The sequence below is a fragment of the Prorops nasuta genome, unplaced genomic scaffold, assembly GCF_024137725.1.
Source record: "Prorops nasuta isolate Cenicafe-Biocafe unplaced genomic scaffold, Cenicafe_Pnas_1.2 PNAS00027, whole genome shotgun sequence".
NCBI lineage: Eukaryota > Metazoa > Arthropoda > Insecta > Hymenoptera > Bethylidae > Prorops > Prorops nasuta.
The window spans coordinates 2,666,571-2,687,937 of NW_027116824.1; the positions used below are offsets into that span (position 1 = coordinate 2,666,571).

Here is a 21,367-nt window from a genome sequence, read left to right on the forward strand (position 1 = left end):
TCCAAGTTTACTGTCTCTCCACTTACCTCGCAGCCATTGCACAAATGCTGCTCGCTTCTTTTCCAAGCCAATTTCTCTACAATATTCCACTGTTGTAAAAATACTTCGTAGCTCTTTCGTATAGTGGTGCATGACTTTATTATCGATTGAACGCAGGAGGGAGAGACCCGCACCAGTTTTGGATGGACAGTAGACAATAGCACTTTAGTGTATTTGCAAAATTAGATAATTTGCAAAAGTTCATCTTTTTTTTTTGTTTTTTAAATAGACAAAGTTAAACGTAAAATTTGTCGAGTATGTATGACGTATATATAGTTTAGATATTATGAATTATACAAATATATTTTATTCTAGAGATTTATATGGGAAATATTCTAACTTGCGTTAATCCGTTTTTTACAGCTCGTCTCCATTAACGTTGTATGATTCTAGTCGAGCATTGCCACCACCAGCGCATCACAGCTCGGCCAGACCTTTACTAGCAAGTCATGCGGCACATCCGTTGCCCGCACACATGCAACCAACCGCAGTTTATGGATTGGCTCCTCTCTCGCCAGCCAAGCATCAGTATCAACCCTCTGGTCTGTGGTTCACCGAATAATCTCTTAAGTTTTAAAATTCGACAACGCTCACGAAATACCTACAATTGTACGAGTAGCAAGCAACATAAGCGTGCTGTATGATGCCGAAGACGAAATCTCAATCGTTTGTTTTTTCGTTCTTTCGTTTTGTAAAAAGACTGAGCAAGATGAAAGGCTTTATACTATAATACGTTCGATTTTCTGTCTTATTCGTGAAAAAGGCTGTTTCGCGTACGCTGCCATTTACTTTGAATAATCAATGGGGAAAAATCACTGGAATTTATGCTATCTAGCTTATACTGACGTTAGGGTGCTTCGATACTTTTCATAATCCGTCCTGAGCAGCGACAGCCAATTTTGAACTGCCGTTCGAAATTTTAATTTGCAAATGGCGCGTTCACACAGCTGTTGGAAGTTTCCTTCGACAACTGTTTCCTGCGAGACTTTGATCGCGCTCAGTCTTTGAAGAAGAACGAAACGTCGACGTCCAAAGTATAGAGCATCGGATCTTTACGCTGGCGAAGAGTTTCTGGGGATGCATTTCGTAATTCTTAAACACTGAATTGTACATATGCATTTTTCTCAAAGTATACTGACTCGAGCATCCCCCATGTTACTCTTTCCGATAGGTAGCAAGATCAATCTTCGATATACTGGACGGTTGGACGCTCCGAGCTTTTTTTTATTTCGTTTTACGATTTCGTTGCTGCGACGACATGAGAAATTTTGCGAATCGACGCAGACCAAAATTTTATCGAATCTTCGAACAACCGGGATTCTCGCAGTCAGCATGAAAACTTGCTGATGGAACTGCGAGCCGGTCGTTATTAAGCGGCGTAGAATGAGCGAATTCTACTCTGCCAATAGCGTGCAAGTTTACGCTACTTTGGCGCTTTGCTTCAAGACGAATCAGTTTGCATTTCTTCATGGTATGTTACGTAGATATCATAAAAAATCGTATAGTATATTTTAAATGCTGTTTAGCAAGCAAATCTTAGCCAATTAAGTTTCGTCGGTCGTCAGACTGGCGATCGATGTGCGTTTGTTCAATGAATTTTTCATCGCTGAGGTTTCTATTAAATAACGCTTTATTTTATTTTGTAAGTATAATCTTGTATTTGGGCTTGAGCACCGATTTAGTGTCGATTATTTTTCGCGCGTAGTTCATACAGTGAAAAGAGAATTAATCGAGCACATCCACACTCACATCCGCGACATATTGTTGAACGAAAGAATGTATCATAAAATTTAACGCGTTTCGGTTAGGGTTATTCAGGTTATAGTAGTTATAGGTGCAAATGGCTCATGCCATACTTGTACAAAATATTTCTTCAATTTAGTATCCAATTGTGGCCTCCTTTTAATCAAGCTGCCGCTAGATATTTTCTTTTAACAAGAGCTGTGTGTTTTTGAACAGTTTCATTATTTATAAACCGTCATACATCACTCTCATACTTATTCGTTAACCTCATCCTCATTCTCATCATTTTCACAATCATCATCGCCTCATACTTATTTTAGACAATCAATTTTTACATTACGAGACTAATCTTAACCACTTATTTTAATTATTAATCTTTGAGGGAGTTAGTTAGTTAAGCTTTTTTATTCTGATTTATTATTAGTACTCAACGATTGATTAGCACGATATTTCCGTCTATTATCGATATCCTCTTCTGGATAAACTCATTTGATTAGTGTTTTCGCTTAAAAAAATCTCCATGCTACCCCGTATAAAACGACCGAGAGGCTTTTTCGGAGCTCTCCGATCAACGAAACCATTCATCGATCAATTTTAGCTAATTTGTATATTATTAATATCTTGTTGCACAGTTCTATTGTTTCATTAACGAGACACTTGACTCCACACTGATTAATTCATAAGAGATTTATATTTGTATATAATTTTTCACACCTATTAGCGAAACCTCGTGTATTTTCGATCATGATCTTCCTCCCCATCGTACTATTCACGTCATTATAATTGATTGATTGATTAATTGTCATCTTGCGAAAACATTTGCTCTTTGCGGACGCGGGAAGGAGAAATCTTGCAATGCACGTTTGTCGCTCAATTTGTAAATAATTGTATGAAGATTGTCCATCTTTGGACTCTCTGAATCTCCCGACGATGAGGGATTATTCAGACGAGACGATTGCAGGTACAATTTCTCGATTTCAGATGACGAACCGTGTACTCTGCACAATCTTCTCTATCCTTGTAAGTTTTATGGATACAACATTTTAGCTTTTTTCTCTTTCTAATTTTTTTTTCTTTTCATTTGAAATTTGTTCATTTCTCCCAGTTGACACACAAGAGTGAATAGGACTAACATACACGTAATCGCTTCATCACACACACATTTACACAGTAAAACAAATAACGATCAAGGCGTAAATATCTTCCAAATGGGTTATCGATAATTAGGGAGCCTCGCGTCCAGATTAAAATTAGGGAGAAAATTTTGCACGGAGAAAATCTGAAATATACTAGTTAAGAGTTAGAATTAGTTGTGTGTTACGCTTTAGTTAAGATTATAATACGCTGATACACAAATATGTATACACGTAATGATTGAAGAGGGAATAATGATGAAAATCATAAATTCGCAATTATTTTTAAACGGTGTTGTTTTTTAGTATTCGTGAAGTCCTCACAATTCTCGAGCTACTTTTATTTATCGTAAAGGTGACGCTTTAGGAATTGTCCAAAGTCGTCCTAATTACACAGTGATATAGAGGAGAATTTCATTCGGTTGATAGCACAATTTTTGGTTACCGTTCCTCCAATCAGAGTTTTCTTGATTTCAAGATCCTTGCCTGGTTTGTCGCGAATGCTCTTTCATAACCTTTGAACTTTATTTTGTGGGCGTGCATACACTTGCATTAAATAGAATTTTCTCTTTCATCATAACTTTCCACGAATTTAAAAAATTTACGAGAAAACGACTTAAATTTAAAGCTGAATAATATAAATTAACTATAATACCATTTGTACGTGTTACTGATAACAATATATTCAAAGTTTTCCTACCACTCTGAACAATGAAAGTATGAGAAAGTATGCATGCCCACGATATGCTACCCAATTAAGTGGTAAATGATATGAATAGTATGCAGGATACATATGGATGTATATAAGCTGTATATATATATACATGTATGTATACTGTACGAGAAATATTTAACCAACTCGATGTGCCTGTTTAACGAATAATCGTATTTACATTTTAATGATTACCGTAAAAAAATCACCGGAATGGAAGTTTCGTCTTTACTCTTTTATGATTTCGATTATTCTTTCTTAAATGTAACAATTAATAACTGCGTATATTCAATCGCAGGGGCGTTTGGGGAGGGAGGGGGGGGGGGGGTACAATCAGCGTAAATGTTTCGTGTTATATTAGCAATTTGATTTTTCATTCTAATATCCTTCACGCGTACACTACATGTATATAGATGTATAGGCGTATAAGCTTACATATACACAGTCGAGACGCCTACATTTTAGGAAGTGGCGGGACAAAGTCATATCCTTAGATTTCACGTTTAAAGTCCAATTTAATCGATATTAGGTGATATATATATATATATTTGCATATATATATATATATAAAAGTTTCCTTTCTTATCCGGTCATGGAGGAGCTCCTGAACTTTTCTTTTGTCTAATTACTAACAAATATAATCATACGTATCATCACAGATCTGTGGTCTGTAAATCTGCGCTTCGTAGGTCACTGCATTCAATCGAACGATTTTTTACCGGGATAGTAGAATTATGCTTTATTAAAAATTCTTAAGTGAAGTTTATTTTTCATCATTTTTTCTATGGAGAATTGATCAGGTTTCATCGTTCATCAGAAGACAATCGATTCTCCAAATTTAAAGTCAGCAGTTTGGCTTTCTTGCTTCCAATGATCGTTCGAATATTTTAGGCATATGACATATCGATACTCAATAGAGTACAAAAACCATGGACCATGCAGCTAGAGACGAAGGTCGAGTTATTCCTTTGTGCCCAACGATCTAGGGTGAGAATAGTCGTCGTTTAACTTTAGAGTTGAGAAAGTCGCAGGTCGTCGTTAATTTGACAATACAATCATTTCCTCACTCATTAAACCATTTTCGCGTTAAGACCTAACTAATATGCACACTAATAATTTAAATAATTCTGTTAAGTAAGGAGCTCATAAACGCTGTGTGAAAGAAAATAATGCAAAAATACCGTAAATGTATCGATGGTTCTAGTTGTGATATTTTACTAATACAATATGTAACATTATTATGATTATTATTACTGTAGTAAAAGGTGGATTGCCCTCAGCAATCCAATTTCGAGGCATAGATGAACTTGACGTTAGAGTCCAAGAGGATAGTATATTATTATTATTAACAATATTAGCCATGCCTTAAGGTGACACACTGCTATAGTTTTACACTAAATCAAAATTAGTAAGACCGCAATTGAAGTACAATATTCCTCGAATTAACTTATTTTTCAGTTAATGATCCATTGATAATTAAGAAGGTGTAAAATTTACTTTGACTTTGTATTAAAATTGTAACGTTGCGGCATGGCGTACGACATAAATAATTGTACATAGGTTTCTTATCTGAGTCGGATGAATAATGAGATGTTAGCGTAGGTATAGTGCCTAAAGTGTCAGAAAATTTATCGTAATTATGACGAATAGGATTTCTAATGGTCAAATGATTAGCCGGTGTTCTTGTAAGAAAATAACTTTTGCCTCCTCCGGTTAACCCTGAAATTACTTGTATCGCATGAGCACTTGTTCTCTCGCGTCTATTTACTTTGAAAAATTTCTACTTCTAACCAACCTTTTTTCTTTTAAAGTATTCTTTAAGTTATTGAAGAAGCGAAGCACAGAAATTCATAGGGTCCGCTTCGAGTTAAGCATATGTGCGCATAAAGCGCTTAAAATCTGTAATAAACGTAATATAAATGCACACCTTATGCGTAACTGAGAATGCAACCAAAATTACAATTTTTATCGGAGGCTGAGCAAAAACTCTGTGCTTGAGAAGATTGAAGATTAGGAATTATTGTGGACTTTGTATTTGTAATATTTGTCGCGTTCTACAAATAGATCGTATGGATTATAATTATCGCTGTAGAGAAAGGTAATTGACTTATAGACATGTAGGTATAAATATAGGAGAGATAACATATTTTTGGAGTTGTTAGAGAGTAATTATTATTACCATTATTATTGTAATTATTATGATTATAGTCTGCTCTGTGAGCTCTTAAAAGTAAATCGTCCCCGTGCGTTTGTATTCTCGCGGCTTTCTGCTAGTTTTTAATCGACTAGCATTTATGTCAGGATCTTAAACTAAAAGATCCGTAAGTTTTCAGTGGAATATTATGCAGAATTTGATCATTGTTAATCGTGCGAAATTCTATCATTGATTTAACTTGAATGAATTGAATCAATATTTACTCAAATCTTTCTTACTCTGCTGTGCTTGAAGATTTTAATTCTGGCAGTAAGTGAAGTCCGATTAGAATTGGTCAAGAAGCTTGAAAGATAAACAAAATAGTATACGCGGGTTTTGTTCTATATCTCTTTTTTACATATACACATATAGGGATAGGACTCTTTGGCTGACTGTTCTTCGATGTTCTTAATGTTCACTATTATATCTACGATAATACTTGCGAATTAACATTATTGGTAGAGACTTGTACTGTGCGTTTACCGGACTTATACACGTAATAATATTCTATAAGCTTAGTCATGATTGACACAAGATAGAAGTATATAGGGCCCGCTAGTTAGAACTACCCAGAGAGTAGAGATAAATACGATGTGTAACTCTATAAGTAAGAGAAATTTTTAAATTTTGCATAGAGTCTTTTTCGAAAAATCTTATTATTTGAATTCAGAAAGCTCTTCTAAGCAAAATCTTAATTATTATAATAATTATAGAGATACACGTTTATTAGCATTTATACTCTGGGGGAATTTTAACTAGCAGTCCCTATATAAAAGCGTCATTGTTTAACCATTCTAACGCGGTTAGAGTTTCCTCTCTCTCCCTCTCTCTCTCTCTCTTTCTCTCTTTCTCTCTCTCATTCGATAAAAGATGGACTATAATGGTAAATTAAATTAAAGTTAATAGCCGACTGATGAAGCCCTGTCATAGTCGATTAGTCATGAAATTGTATCATAGATTTTTGTATTATCAGGAGATAGAATGAAAATTATAGGCGATTCCCTCCCCGAACGAGAAGAGAGAAAATTCAACAATAAATCTCGAGAGAAAAATGTAAGACTCTCGATAAAGTTTTTTCACTTTCACTCGCCACCAGATCTTGGACCAACCACGTTCGATTCTCGCGCTCGAAAATCAAAAGATGTCGGATTTAAAGAATATAGACAAATACCTCTTTTCGCACTGTTATCGTCCAATAGTTGTTTCTGGCTAGATAAAGTCGTCGCTAGATAGCAGTTAATAAAACAACCAAACAAGTATTTAAAGTAAACAATTAGCGCAATTAGTGTACGAACATCGAATACCCGTAACGATTTCTCAGAGTTCTCGGAATGGCGTCTATCGTGTTTATCAAATGTGCTTTGTGCTCCTATATGTGAGAGTCCCAAAAGACGCCCTTGAATTGGCCCAGGTCGCTGCGAAAAACCCTAGCGAACCGTCTTTTGGGGCCGCTGGCTTTCGCATTTTCGAGAAAGTATCCTTACGAAAGTCTTTTTTGTATGTTTCTACTGTAAATCGTAAAAGGCGAGGCTCTCCTGGCGAACAAAGCTAGGAGATCCTCCAACGTTTAGCCCTGAGGTGTAATTGATCAGGGTGAATTTCACACTTGTCTCCCTCGCGATATTTGATAGGAATTAAAGAGCAGCGAGTAGTTTTTATTGGATGAATAGCAGCCAATTAACCGCGACGGGACGCGAAACTATCTGACTGTCTTGTTTTACTGTATTTGTACGTCTCTAGAATTAGATGAAACTTGCTACATCAATGCTGTACCGTATATCTGTATCATATTATAAATATCGCCTTCTCGTGTAATACTTTAACAATCCGTAGAGCTCTATAGCACCTAATATTAATTTGCATTATTTATCGAGGCATTTTCGTGGAAATCAGGCTTGAATCTCCACAGAGAATCACTGAAGTTATCCTCCAGAGTGGCCATTTTCATAAGGAATCTCAATCTCTCTTCGATAAAAATGTGGATATCCATTGAGAATTCGTTTGTAAAATGGTCACTCTTACTTCAGCGGTGAGCTATAGCGAAGCTTTTACGTATTTCTTCGTTTAATGTTTTCAGCCTTTCGAATATAGAATTTGCGCAGAATTGCCTTATCAATGAATTGCCATCGACTTACGATAAAATTATGCGAAAAACGCATTAAACTTAAATAGACACAAATCCAAGGCATGTCGTGTTAAGTTAGCCTGATTGTCGATTAATAGTGTACTGTTGCCAATCCTCGCGTTTCCTTATGAATTAAATCTATGGTAAATTTATCATGTAAACACTCGTCCGACATATGATAATACTTGTACGAAATCCGAGATCCAATGTAAGATATTGTGGAGCGTCGCTGGTGCGTATTTATGGTGCAATTGGAACACACATAGGGCAGAGATATGTACGAACCTCTCTCAGCCAGCTCAAATAATATAAATCTATGACCATAAACGCGTGCCAATTCCTAAGCTTCGGATGCTATCAAATGTTTAAACGGCCCAATATTCGGTTATTGACGATAGCAGGTTAATTGAGAATCATAATAAAATATTGTAATAATTAACGAATTAATAGGAAACAAAAAACTGTTGTATTTGTGTTGCATGTCTTTGTGAAGGACGTGGAGGATCCGTAATGAAAGTATAAATTAGAAGAATTTTGTCAATGATTAAGATAGGCCTGAAAAAATAGCGTGAAAGACAATTTTAGACTGTGCTACGTGGTCTCCACTCACGTACGTGCCTCCTCCATTTTAGCTTCTAGAAAAGCCTGTGTTTTCACATTCCCAGAGTGTGAATCTAGGCCGCAGCAAAAATCCTCACTTCATTCGTCAAGACTAACAAAATAAAAATAAAATCCAAAGCTCAATTTGCACACATTACCTAAGTAAGCTTTTGAAATTCTTCTCTTGAACAGTAGCACGTGCCTTAAATATCGCAGCCCGAACCAGATTCAATTGCTTATTGCGGAATTCCATCTGAATTTAAACGTTGTTTCATTCGCACCTGGGAGTGGCCACGTTTGTTTACGCGTTGCGAGTTTTATGGGAACACACGTAAAAATTCAGCTTGCTCCGTTTGCCAAAATGATGGTCCCCTCAAATCGACGTTAAAATAGAGCCTCCAACACATTAGGCGCTATTTTGATCACCTTTCTTCAGGACCGTGTTGAGAATCAAACAAATGCATTTAACAGATTGTCGACGATTATTTAGCGTAATTTGCTTGTGATTAGAGCGTCGGATCGACGAGTGACTCGATTTTTAGATGTGTTGCCAAATTCCTGCTCTAAATGGTATCGAAGCTGGATATAGTTTCTCCTGAAAAATAAAAAGCGCTGGCTATATGTATAGATTTACTTATGGCATACATAAAGTCGTATATAATGTAACAATAATGATAATAAGGATAATGTTAATTAATAGCGATGTGTACACGGCGAGTGCCACAGATTATTTCGGAGGTCGACCAGAGTACAAAGCGTAGATTTAGTTTGACCTCGGAAGTATTTTGCGCGCACCAGACAATTTCGACGTCACGAATGAGCGAATGAAATGGTATATGTGGAGATGTGTATATTCATCTAGAAAAGTCGTGTTTTATCATCATCTCGTCTCACCAATCGAAATTCAACCTGAGCATGTAAACAGGTTTCAAAAATATTTTAATTTCTACTTTGTTGTACACATACATTTAAACTTTTTCACAAACTTCAAAATAATTTGCGGGCACGATTGGTGCACCGCGATTGGTGAGGCAGGACGGTTTTGGAAACAATACAAGGAGACCATAAATGCGTAGATTAGAAAAATTTTAATTAATCATAAATACGGTTCGTTACTATAATAAAAATCATTAGGAAAAAAAAAAAAATTCTGTCAACTCAATGCGACTGAGTTGCAAATGATATGTATTTAGACTGCTTGAAGCGTATAGGAAAGTTGTCTGTATTGCACACAAAAAAATGGAGAGAAAATTAGCAAAGGGTATATAGCCGTATTCTTCCGACATACAGGGGTCTTATTAGTTGGTGACGACTTACTTAATTGAAAGGTTTTCTGACGTTTCGTGTCGCACACCGGCACATTAGCACGTATAGTATATCCTGGGGGCAAAAAGTCTATTTGATATTTATATTTTAATATACACACACCTGACGATTATATTTAGTGTATTATAATAATTATCGATGAATATTATTGATCGTCCCCCCCGGAATCGTGTCGGTTATTTTAATAACGTCGAATTTCATAATGGTGTGTCGTGCCGGAAGTGAAAATCTTTCCTATTTCGAGGAACGGACACGATTCCGAGGGGTCAATTGCGATTTTCTGTATATTACTGTAGTATAATAATCAAACACTAAAGACTAATGCTTAAGATGATCGATTTTGCTAGCCCCAAAATGCTTAGTGGGAGGGGACGATGTATAAGGGTGTAATCGATAGACTTATTATATTATTATACATATTACACAAAGGATGAGAAGAGAAAGCAGAGAAGCTATCGAGATCAAAGAAATTGGATCGAGTGACGGAGTTTGCGGATTAATTCGATTTTTCGAATATATACGTCACTATGTTTTAGACTATGTAAATAAATAGAGATGTCCGTGTACCGGAAATACACGTTGCTCGGGCGCTCTCTGAACTGGCAAGCCATTAGCATTTTTTTTGTCATGCCATCCTTATCACTTTATTTATCCATCCCCATGGCCATTTTTCAATATCTTTCTTTACTCCACTCGTGCAATCATCTTGCCTCATTCTTTTCTCAAGTTTCTTTTCTTTCAGCCTCCCTCGAGGAACGTTCAAGAGTCGGGCTGAGCAAAGCAAATTGAGTCACCGAAATTTCCGCTACGGGTAAAGTTAGACTGCCTCCTGATCAGTCTTTTCCATGCACACAAGGTGATCTTATTCATTGCTCTTTTTTTTTATCGCTTGAGACGTACAAGTAAAAATGTTGCAATTAAAATTTGCTGTTGAGTCTTTGCCTATGACAAATCGCAACTCTCTCGATGCATATAAGGGATGACGTAGCTTTGCAATTAGATACATTGCAGATCTGGCAAGTATTACCTCGTTATTGACGAGAGAGACGAAATGCAGACTTTGTCGATATTTATCTTCAATCTTTTTACCGTCAAGTTTTTCGTTTAACTGTTGTCCGTACACAATAAAAGATGGATGAAAGAATACAGGAAGCTGAAAGGGACGGATTATACCGATTAACGTAGAAAAAAGTTTCTCACACAATATTACAATTGCAATCTATATATGCCGCTTACATAAATATTTAACTATTTGTAAATAAGAATTTTATATCTTTCACGTAGCTTAGTTTTGCATCAGTGAAATTTCAATTTCTACTTCAATTGTCGAATTGCAATTTTCATATAATATTAAAAACTTTAAAGGGCAAAAGGAACTTACAACGCTTCTACTAATTTCCCAAACAAATAAGTTTCTTTGACACACCGACTGAGGTTTAGAGAGAAGTTGAGATAAAATCAAGGCGCGGCGGGCCTGTGTGAATTTTTTTATTTATGAATGGTATTTGTATTTAATTAATTAAGCATGCGACTGAATAATCCACCTGATAATTATTATAATATCGCGGTGTAGATTATACGTGGAGATATAATGTGTATTAGCTGACGAAACTAGTTTATCGGTTGTACTCGTAATCTAAACAAAAACTCAATATTTATGAGCATTGTTATATACATGTATTGTAACGTAATAATTCGCGTAAAACCAGGGTAAAATATATGATCTATATGTGTATAATGTTTTCTGTGCCCATGTTGGGTTCATGTGCGATATACACGTGTTTGCCGTGTGCTAGAGTGGAATAATAACAATTCTGATAATAATAATATAGTGATATATAAATGCATTGATTATAAAAAAAAAAGAACGCTCCTAGGCGTACATCTCCTGTACATAACGATATGACGATTAATTATTGCTATAAATTCAATTTGCGTCAATCATCAAATCTAATATTTGTCTTTACATGTGTAATTTTTCGAATTTCAATCATACGCGCAATTTAGAGAAGATGGAAGAGATTATTGGAGGCTTAGAGGGAAAAAGAGATGATACCATTGATTAACGATTCATTTTTAGAGGTTGTCGTAGTGTCGTTGTACTCGCTATGCTCCTGTCTATCCACAAGATCTCACTGTCACTAGATTTATCTTGTAAAATATGTCGGACCAACTGTTTTGTGAGCGTGTATAGCACATCTTACAATTTTTATTGGTCTCCTTCATAGAGCACCAATCTCATACATAATTTTTCATTTTCTAATTAGACGTGGTGCAGGTTATAATGCTTAATAATGCTGTCGGATTACAATGAGAGCTCTGTTCGCCTTCATTTTCCACTAACTGCTGTAATTTGTTGAAATGCAACACAGACATCTGTCTTCTCATTTCCACTGATTTCACCAGTACAGTAGTGCAGCGAAAAGGAACAGATCCGAGATTATTCTAACCATTTTCGTAATTCAGACAGCTGACTTCTCGAGAAAACGAAATTTGCAATAATGCACTCAAATCTGGGCCTAATTGTTATAGCCACCTTGGATTCTTCCGAAGCTCCTTATCGAGAATCAAAGAGGACGTAAAAAGTTCCCATGAAAAAGCTTCAATTTATTATATCTCGTTAAAGTATTTAATTTTAAATTTCTCCTTAAAATCCGCCTAATTTCATAGAAGGGGAATTTGCACGAAATTTATTTTACCTCTTAACGTTTATTAGATATAAAATTATGATGTTTTGAAGCATTGAATATAATAAAACCGATTAGAATTACAAACTGAAATATAAATGTTGCCTTTCATCATATTGGTTAATGGGAGTGAAAATAATTTTAAAAAAAGCTACACGCAATTAATATCATAAATAACATATTATATCACGAGTACTATAAAAATTATGTAAAATATAAAGACTTGTATGATCGTGAATACTATGTGTTGCGTTGTATGTAGCCGCCCTTACCTCATAGTAGGGCTGTGAAATAAATCAATCGGGCACTTTACCCACTATTGGTATTTTTATTTTTACTAAATACCCTTCATTAAAAAAAAAACTTATAGATCAAAAACATTCATACCTTTATTATGTGATCTGTTCTACTAAAGACATATTTTTTTATAATTATTTACAAAAATAAACTAGTTTCATAATCAAGCAACCTTACATTAATTATAATTATTGTTTGGATCACAAGAGCAATATAAATAAAATCATAATTTGAATATAATGCTATGGAAATATTGCAAGAAATATACAGTTTATTTGTCAGCTTTTGTCGATTATAGAATCTTCTAGGAAAAATTGGGAATAGAAATTGGACAATTTTTTTTGGACATTAAAAACTTGGAGTGGAGAGAAGATCAGTCTTACTCTTAACTTTTAACAGTAACTGTTTTTGCTGCAACAGTAATATTATTAAACACTTTTGATTTTGCAATAGTTGACACTGTAGTAGAAACCACACTTGGTGCAACTGGTGTTACTTTTGATGATGCATAGAAGAAACATAACATAAATCCAGTTGCAAGTAACAAGTGCATTCCTAGAATTACTACAATATAAATAATCTTGTGCTTTCCTGTAAATTCAATAGTAGATGAAAATTAAATATAATTAAGTGGTGAAGTAATGTAACTTACCTTCTATGACTGGAAGTAAAGATCTAAGAAGCACTCCACCTGATAAAATTGTGCTAGTGATAGCTAAAATCCATTGTAGCCAAGTAATTTGGATAGTCCAAAGGAATGCAACTGGAATATATATTGCTAAAGAATAACCATACAGACACAGAAGTTCAAGTAAGCCAGGTGGAGTAAAAGCCTAAAAAAATGAATTAAATCATAGTATTTAATACATTAATTATAAGGAATCAAAGTACCTCTATCAATTCTTCTTCAGTATTTCTCTGACTTATGGTCCAGTGTAATGCTCCCCATAGAGCAATTGGCAGTAGCCATGCATACAAAAATATAGCTGTGGCTGCATAGGTCACCACATGAAAATCATACTTCCAGTGATATTTACTAGTATGGGCAGTCTGGAAATAGTTTGCCATGTTTCCATTTATCGCTATTGCAAATATTAAAGTAACGCAGATCCAAAAAGGCCCATAGAGATCTGGATTGGGCCTTATATGAGTTATCAAATAATTATCAGTTCCATGTGGAATCATTGATCGTCTGATACGCTGAACTACATCATTTGTATTAACATTGAAATACTTCTGATAATACTCAACAGTCCAGAAACTTCTCTGCTGCTCATCTGTCAATGGTATTAAATTAGTTCCCCTGTCAAATGGTACAGTCAGAAAATCATTCTAACCTTCTGGTTTACTGCTGGGCATGCCCTGCAGGTCCTCCAAAATTCCAATTCCAGTTGGATCATTTGACAGATCACCATAAGTTTGATGACTGGGAGGTGAAAGGTTCAGTTGTGCTTGTCTATTATTACCTGCATTGTGTATAGGTGAGAAATCTTGGAAAGATATGAATTGTGAGTCGGAAATTTTGCTTTGAGAACCATCCATGATTCTTTTTAATTTTAAATGCAGCTACAATGCATCGACTGATGTTGACTTTTTTTTATATCTCTTTTGGCTTAGCTAAGACCTAAGTCCGAATAAGTTGGGATAAGTTAGTTTTTCAGACGTGTTACTCGTGTTAGGCATAATTGTCGCCCTCTATAGGTAGGTATGATAAATTAAATTTGGATGGAATTATTTTAATGGCATCTTTCATACCGACATTTCATTCTAAAATATGGTGGAGGTTTGACCACACACTCGAACGAAAGAAGGGAAAGAAGAAGCACGTGGTTCATATAGAGTCCCAGAGAGGCTATCTTCAACGGCCTGCGGGGTCGAATGGTATAAAGCAGCATAATATATTTAAAGTATAAACAATTTTGTCTCTATTAAGTAAATCTAAGCACATCGAACAATAGTTATATCATTACCGGTTAGAAACTACTTGGGTTGAAGGTCTAACCTTCTCCCCGGGAGTTCATATAACCACTCAGCCTGAGCATTACAAAATCATTCGTTATAAATTATATTGTCTTATGAATTCTGAGAAATTTAATAAGAAATAGTGATATAAGCAGACTAAATCAAGTGATTAGCTTTCTGCCAGGAATCTTACAACAGAAGAACAAGTAAATTTACAAAAAAAAAAAAAAAAAACCAATATGGAGTTCATCAAACATTCCAATAATATGCATATAAGCGAAAATGGCCAGGAAGGCTACTCCTCAAGAAATGAGACAGAAGATAGAAGAGATATTCAACAAAACACAAAATACATCAATAAAGCAAGGGAACAAATGGAAAATAGATACAATGGAGATCATACAGGCCCATATGTAGTAAACCTGATTTCATCAAGAGAAGCAGATAACCTAGGTAATTACCATCTAATGAAGGTAAGCCAAATAATTAAATCATATTTTAAGGAAGATTACAGCTTATCAAAGGTGAACTACAATACTATAAAAATTAAGCTCAATAACTACAAACATGCAAACAAATTGGTGGAGTTGCAATATAAAGTGGAACATCGTGACTGGATTTTCTATATCCCAAACAACGCTATAGCTAGAATTGGAATAGCAAGGTACGTTCTTACAGACTTAAGTCTGGATGAAATTAAAAATGATATAAACTCCAATAAAAACAACTCCCAAGCCATTTCCTTGGAACGCCTAACAAGATGGGACCATACTAACAAAGTACCTATTCCCACAAATACTATAAAGATAACATTCCTCACTAATATTCTGCCTTCATATATATATATTTTTAATGTGAAACTAAGGTTAAAACCATTTATTGATAGGATCAAAAAATGTCAGAAATGCCAAAGATTCGGTCACACCAAGATACAGTGTCGTGGACATGAAAGATGTCAGAAGTGTGCAGGGGACCATACACAGGACAAATGCACAAACAAAATTAGATGTGGAAACTGCCACAAAACAAATGAACATGAAAGCCTCAGTAATCTGTGTCCTACGCTTAGATACCTTAAATTAATAAAAAAGGTAAGAGCCTATAATAACTGTAATAATAAAGAAGCGAAAAAGTTTATAAACGGACAAAGATTCACTACTGAATTTGAAATAGATAGTTACTTTGAAAGGTCTAACAACGATAAAAACAACTACTTATTCGAATGGATTAATATATATATGGAGAAAAGGAATAATAATATGACTTTTACAACCAATAATAATGAAACAACAGAAGAATTGATTGCATATCAATCGGAAACAGTTCCATCAAAACATCAAGAAGACAAATTAAATAATAAAGTCTCAAGAAAGAAGGAATATATGGGAAACAAAGAAGAACATGAAGAAACCCACACACCAATAAGCATACCGGAGATATATCAAGATATAGATATTGATAAAGAAATTAATCCAGAAAGGGAGAAAATGATTATCCAAGAAATGGAACCCTCTGAAACAATTAATTCTAACATAGATATTTCCCAATCATTGGAAGATTTTGTTTTTGCTGAATTAAACAATATTAAGGAATCAATAAAGGATAGTACAAGTACTCAAGAAATTTCAGATTTCAATTATAATTCTCAACAATCAGAGAAACTAAATTCACCTCATGATGTAATCAACGTACTAGATATTAACACTAAGAAACAAGACCACATTTCAAAATTGCCTAAAATAACAAAAATATCGAAAAGAAATACTGATCATATAATTAAAAAGAAGAAAACGGATATTAGAGACCTGGCCCGCAATTTATATTTTCATAAAGAAGGGTAAATAATAAGGTTAAACTAAATAACAAATAATAAAAATAATAACATTACACAAACGAAAGGATTAACCAACTAAAATGAGCCAAAAAAAAAAAAAAAAAAACTCAGATATGGTAGTAACATTAACCCTATGGAACTCAAGAAGTATTAAATACAAAAAAGGTTCGGTGTTACAAATTATCAATAACAACAACAGTGATATAATCTGTCTAACGGAAACATGGCTCTCACAAAATGATGCATTTTACATTAATGGATATAAGATAAATAGAAAAGACAGGGATAGTAATGGAGGGGGAATAGCTACACTTATAAGAAATGATGTGTTAGCATACACAGTTCCTCTAGACACAAGTAAAATTAGCATAAAAGAAATAAACTGTACCAAAATATCAATCAAAAATCGAAGCATATATATAGTGCTTATATATAATAAGCCAAATAACTATATAAGAGAAACAGAACTTAACATCCTACTAAAGGAAATTGAGGCAATCACAAAAAATAAAAAGAATTTTATAATACTGGGAGATTTAAACTGTCAACACAACAATTGGGGATGCTCAAGAAACAATTCTAACGGAATTACACTAAATAAATTTCTGGAGAAAAATGACCTTATAGTAGCTAATAAAAATAAATCCACCCTAAACAGTCACCCAAACATTACAAGTATCCCAGATGTAATAATACTTCACAAAAACTTCCCAGAAATAGATTCATATATGACTATGGTGGATGAAGTTAACTATGATAGCGATCACTATCCAATCACGATTAAATTGTCATTAGGAGATTACAATGAAAATATATCATACAGGAAAAAGATAAATCACAAAAAATTAAATACCAGCATATTCGACAAAGAAATAAATAGCGAAATAGTAGCTTCGGAAATCAACAACAATAATTTCTTAATAGAATATAATACTCTATACAAAACATTAATAGAAATAATAATAGAAGCAAGGGGATTATATGATGACCAAAACAACTTAAAATTACAGATGAAAAAGAAAAATAAAAAATCTATTCCGAAATCATGGTGGGACGACGAATGCAAAGAAGCTTGGTTATTGAAAAACATTGCATATAAACATTACTTATTAAACACATCCCAACAAAACCTAGAAATTTATAATGAAAGGAATAAGGATTTTACAAAAATAATAAGAAATAAAAAACGTGATTCATTTAATAATTTTATTGAAGGTATAAATTTCAAAACATCGATAAAAGAAGTTTGGAATAAAATAAAAATGCTAAAAAACTCAAGATACTTAGGAGAAAATATCATAATAGAAGCCCCATTAGAGAAATCACTAATGAACACTATACGTGATTTGATACCACCAACAGTTAATATACTACCAGACTTTAAAACCAGACAAGACCTATACACAGAAAATAGTGGAACCTTCACTCCAACATGTAAATGGGACAACAGCAACATCACCCTAAAGGAATTGGATTTCGCCATTAAGAATCTAAAACCTTCCTCGTCTCCGGGAAGAGACATAATTGATAACAAAATCCTTAAGAGATTAAACCTAAATTGGAAAAATAGATTACTATCTATATTTAACCAGATACTACAAACAGGAGATTTTCCCAAACAATGGAACGAAATGGACACAATCCTATTAAAAAAGGATAAATCAGATAAATTCAGGCCAATATCTCTACAAAGTTGTGTGAAGAAACTATATGAAAAAACCTTAACAGAGAGGCTAAAGAAATATATTGAATTAAACAAAATTCTACCAGACTATCAATTTGGCTTCAGAACAAGTAAATCATGCAATGACTGTCTGATAATATTTTCATCCCACATATATCAGGCATTCATAACCAGATCCAATCTAATCGCTACATTCCTAGATATTCAGGCAGCATTTGACAAGGTTATACCACACATCCTAATTGAAATCCTTAAAGAACTCCATATACCTGAAAATATTCTTAAATATATATTCCACACACTAATAGACAGAAATATAAAATACTATTATAACAATACATTCATTACAGAAGGCAACTCATCTATTGGAGTACCGCAAGGCTCCTCACTAAGCCCAATACTGTTTAATATATACGTCAGCAAACTGCAGAAAGGATTGACGGGAAATTGTAAAATGATGCAATACGCGGACGATATAATAATATATACGATAGAGACAAACCTAGAAAAAGCAACATTGGACATGAAGGAATCGATAAACAACATTCATCAATACCTAAAGGATATAGGTATGAAGATATCTGTAGACAAGTCTTCACTGATGCACTTCACAAGGAAAATATCTGTAAATAAAATAAGAGAGTTACAAGTAAACTTTGGCAAAATCAAATTTGTAACTAAACAAAAATTCTTAGGTGTCACATTTGATGAAAAACTACTATGGGACCAGCACTTTAAATCAGCAAAAGGAAAATTCATCCCAATGTTCAATCTGATAAAATGGCTCACACACTCCAAATGGGGATGTAATCCAGAAACCTTACTGAAAATCATTAACACCCTAATAAGACCGAAAATAGAATGGGGGTCCATAATATTCCTAAATCCTTCTAATAATACGGTTCTTAACTCATATGATAGTCTAACGCTAACAATAATAAAGAAAGTTCTAGGGATTTTCCCATCTGCATCCAATAATATAGCATGGTTCTTATCCAATGACATTAATATACTAGCCAAGACTAAGATTAATCTAAATAAAATGATACTATACAGACTAACTATAGCCAATCACCCAACCATACTAGCAATTAAGGAACTAGACAATCTAATCAAATCCAACCAACATACATCAAGAAGATATATTCCATTCTATATATACTCCTTTAGGGAATTGGCGAAATGGTATAGAAATATTCCAATTTACAAGGCATCATCAGAGCTCCTAATACCACAATTCAATAAAGACAAGGTTCTGGATACAAATATAGAAATAGGAACAACTTTAAAACAGTCCACAAACCCAGATACACAATACAATAAGTTATTGTCAGAGATCAAGCAAAAAATGACAAAATTTTCAGGTCTCTACTACACGGACGGCTCCAAAAAAGGGAATTTTCCATTAGGACAATGCTACTCCGCTGTGGTGGATCAGGAAAATAAAATAATACATAGACTAAAATTAAATGACCTAAATGACATTTTCTCGGCTGAACTTTCAGCAATATGGTTCACTCTCATAAAGATCAAAAAAGAGATTATCAATAAAAAGGAAAATAATGATCAAGACATTAGTAACTTTATAATAGTAACAGACTCTTTATCTTCAATCAAGAAAATAGAGTCTATGAACTATAAAGGTATACATAATTTCTTCCTAATCAACATAAACCTAATTCTGGCAGAATTGGAAAATTTAAACACAAAAATAACAATGATTTGGATACCCAGTCACAGAGGGATAAAAGGAAATGAGCTGGTAGACAAAATAACCAAGAACAACAATATTAACCCACAACTAAATATACAAACCATAGACCCAAGGAACATACTAGATCTAGAAAAGACCAAGATAATAAAAGAATTCAATGACAAAACGTCAACCCCAAAAAACGATACAGAAATTCGTTTTTTTAGGGTTTTTAAAAAGGCTAAAGAGAAAACCTATTGGTTTAATAGTGACATTATAACCAGGAAACAGATATCCACCATTAACAGAATAATGAATAATCAATATACAACTAACTACTACCTACATAAAATAGGACAAATTGAATCACCACTATGTGAATGCTCCCTAAGAGTAAATCAAACATTAGACCACATATTTTGGGACTGCCCAATTTGGGATGAAAAATGATATCTCATGATAAAAGTAATAGAAAACTGTCATTCACCACATGAATTTAACATTCTAAAAATTATAGAACAAATAGATCTAGCTCATGTAAAAATCCTATGCAATTTTCTTAACAAACCATAAAAAAAAAAAAAAAAAAAAAAATAAAAAATAAATAAAAACAATAAAAAATAATAATTTGAAGATTAAATTAGCAAATCCCAAATAATAAGTTTGAGATAAGTTTGTGATACTAAATGTTAGAAAGGTAAAATAATGAACAAACATTGTCATTACAAACACATTGAATATTAAACCAGAAGACAAACACAACAATAGTAAATTCCCTGGAAAATCACCTATTAAGGTGGTATCCATTGAAAAGAAAAGAAAGAGGTTTGACCATCTTAGCTCTGCAGAGTGCAGCCGTAAGAGAATGAGTAATATTATGTAAGCCCGAAGCCATAGCCCGTAACCCCCGCAACCCGCAACTAGTAATAACCAGTAAAAAGTTGCACGTGCGGTTTCTTTCACATTACGGTTTTATTTAAAAATAATATTATTTTTAAGTTTCTTTTATGACTACAAGCGATCCGTGTAAACAGCTAGCCTGTAAATTACAGAAATGTTTACGTGGTAAATATAATAGTTACCAGTTTACATGTGACTTTTAAAGTCAATGATGTATTAAAATGATTGTTAAATTTTATTACAGAAAACGTGTATCAACCTTCTCGTTGCGAAAATGTTTTAGAAGAAATTAGGCAATGTTGCATTAAACATTTTGATAAATCAGTTGTTTGCGAAGGAATAGATATATCTAAACCTTATGATCATAATACCATTGATTATGTAAGTGACCAAATTGTTCAGATTATTTTGATTATGTTTGCAAAGAACTGACAATAT

At 33.9% G+C, this 21,367-nt stretch overlaps 2 protein-coding genes across 5 annotated transcripts in view; one reads left to right on the forward strand and one right to left on the reverse strand.

Moving 5' to 3' along the window:
• Positions 1–10,478, forward strand: part of Hipk (Homeodomain interacting protein kinase) — a 31,847-nt gene extending 21,369 nt beyond the window's left edge. For all 4 annotated transcript variants that reach the window (XM_066742092.1, XM_066742095.1, XM_066742094.1 and 1 more), the window contains one exon: positions 403–10,478. In XM_066742092.1, the coding sequence (XP_066598189.1) occupies positions 403–601 (199 nt within the window). In that variant the 3' untranslated portion in view covers positions 602–10,478. The remainder of the gene's footprint in view (positions 1–402) is intronic.
• A 2,443-nt stretch (positions 10,479–12,921) lies between these two features.
• LOC136782582 (protein YIPF1) lies at positions 12,922–14,524 on the reverse strand. The gene is made up of 4 exons (XM_066742097.1): positions 14,194–14,524; positions 13,748–14,133; positions 13,509–13,689; positions 12,922–13,447 (listed from the first exon to the last, which is right to left on the reverse strand). Exons 1-4 carry the CDS (start codon positions 14,396–14,398, stop codon positions 13,242–13,244), a joined length of 978 nt encoding a protein of 325 aa, XP_066598194.1. The 5' UTR covers positions 14,399–14,524; the 3' UTR covers positions 12,922–13,241.
• Positions 14,525–21,367: the final 6,843 nt, after the last annotated feature.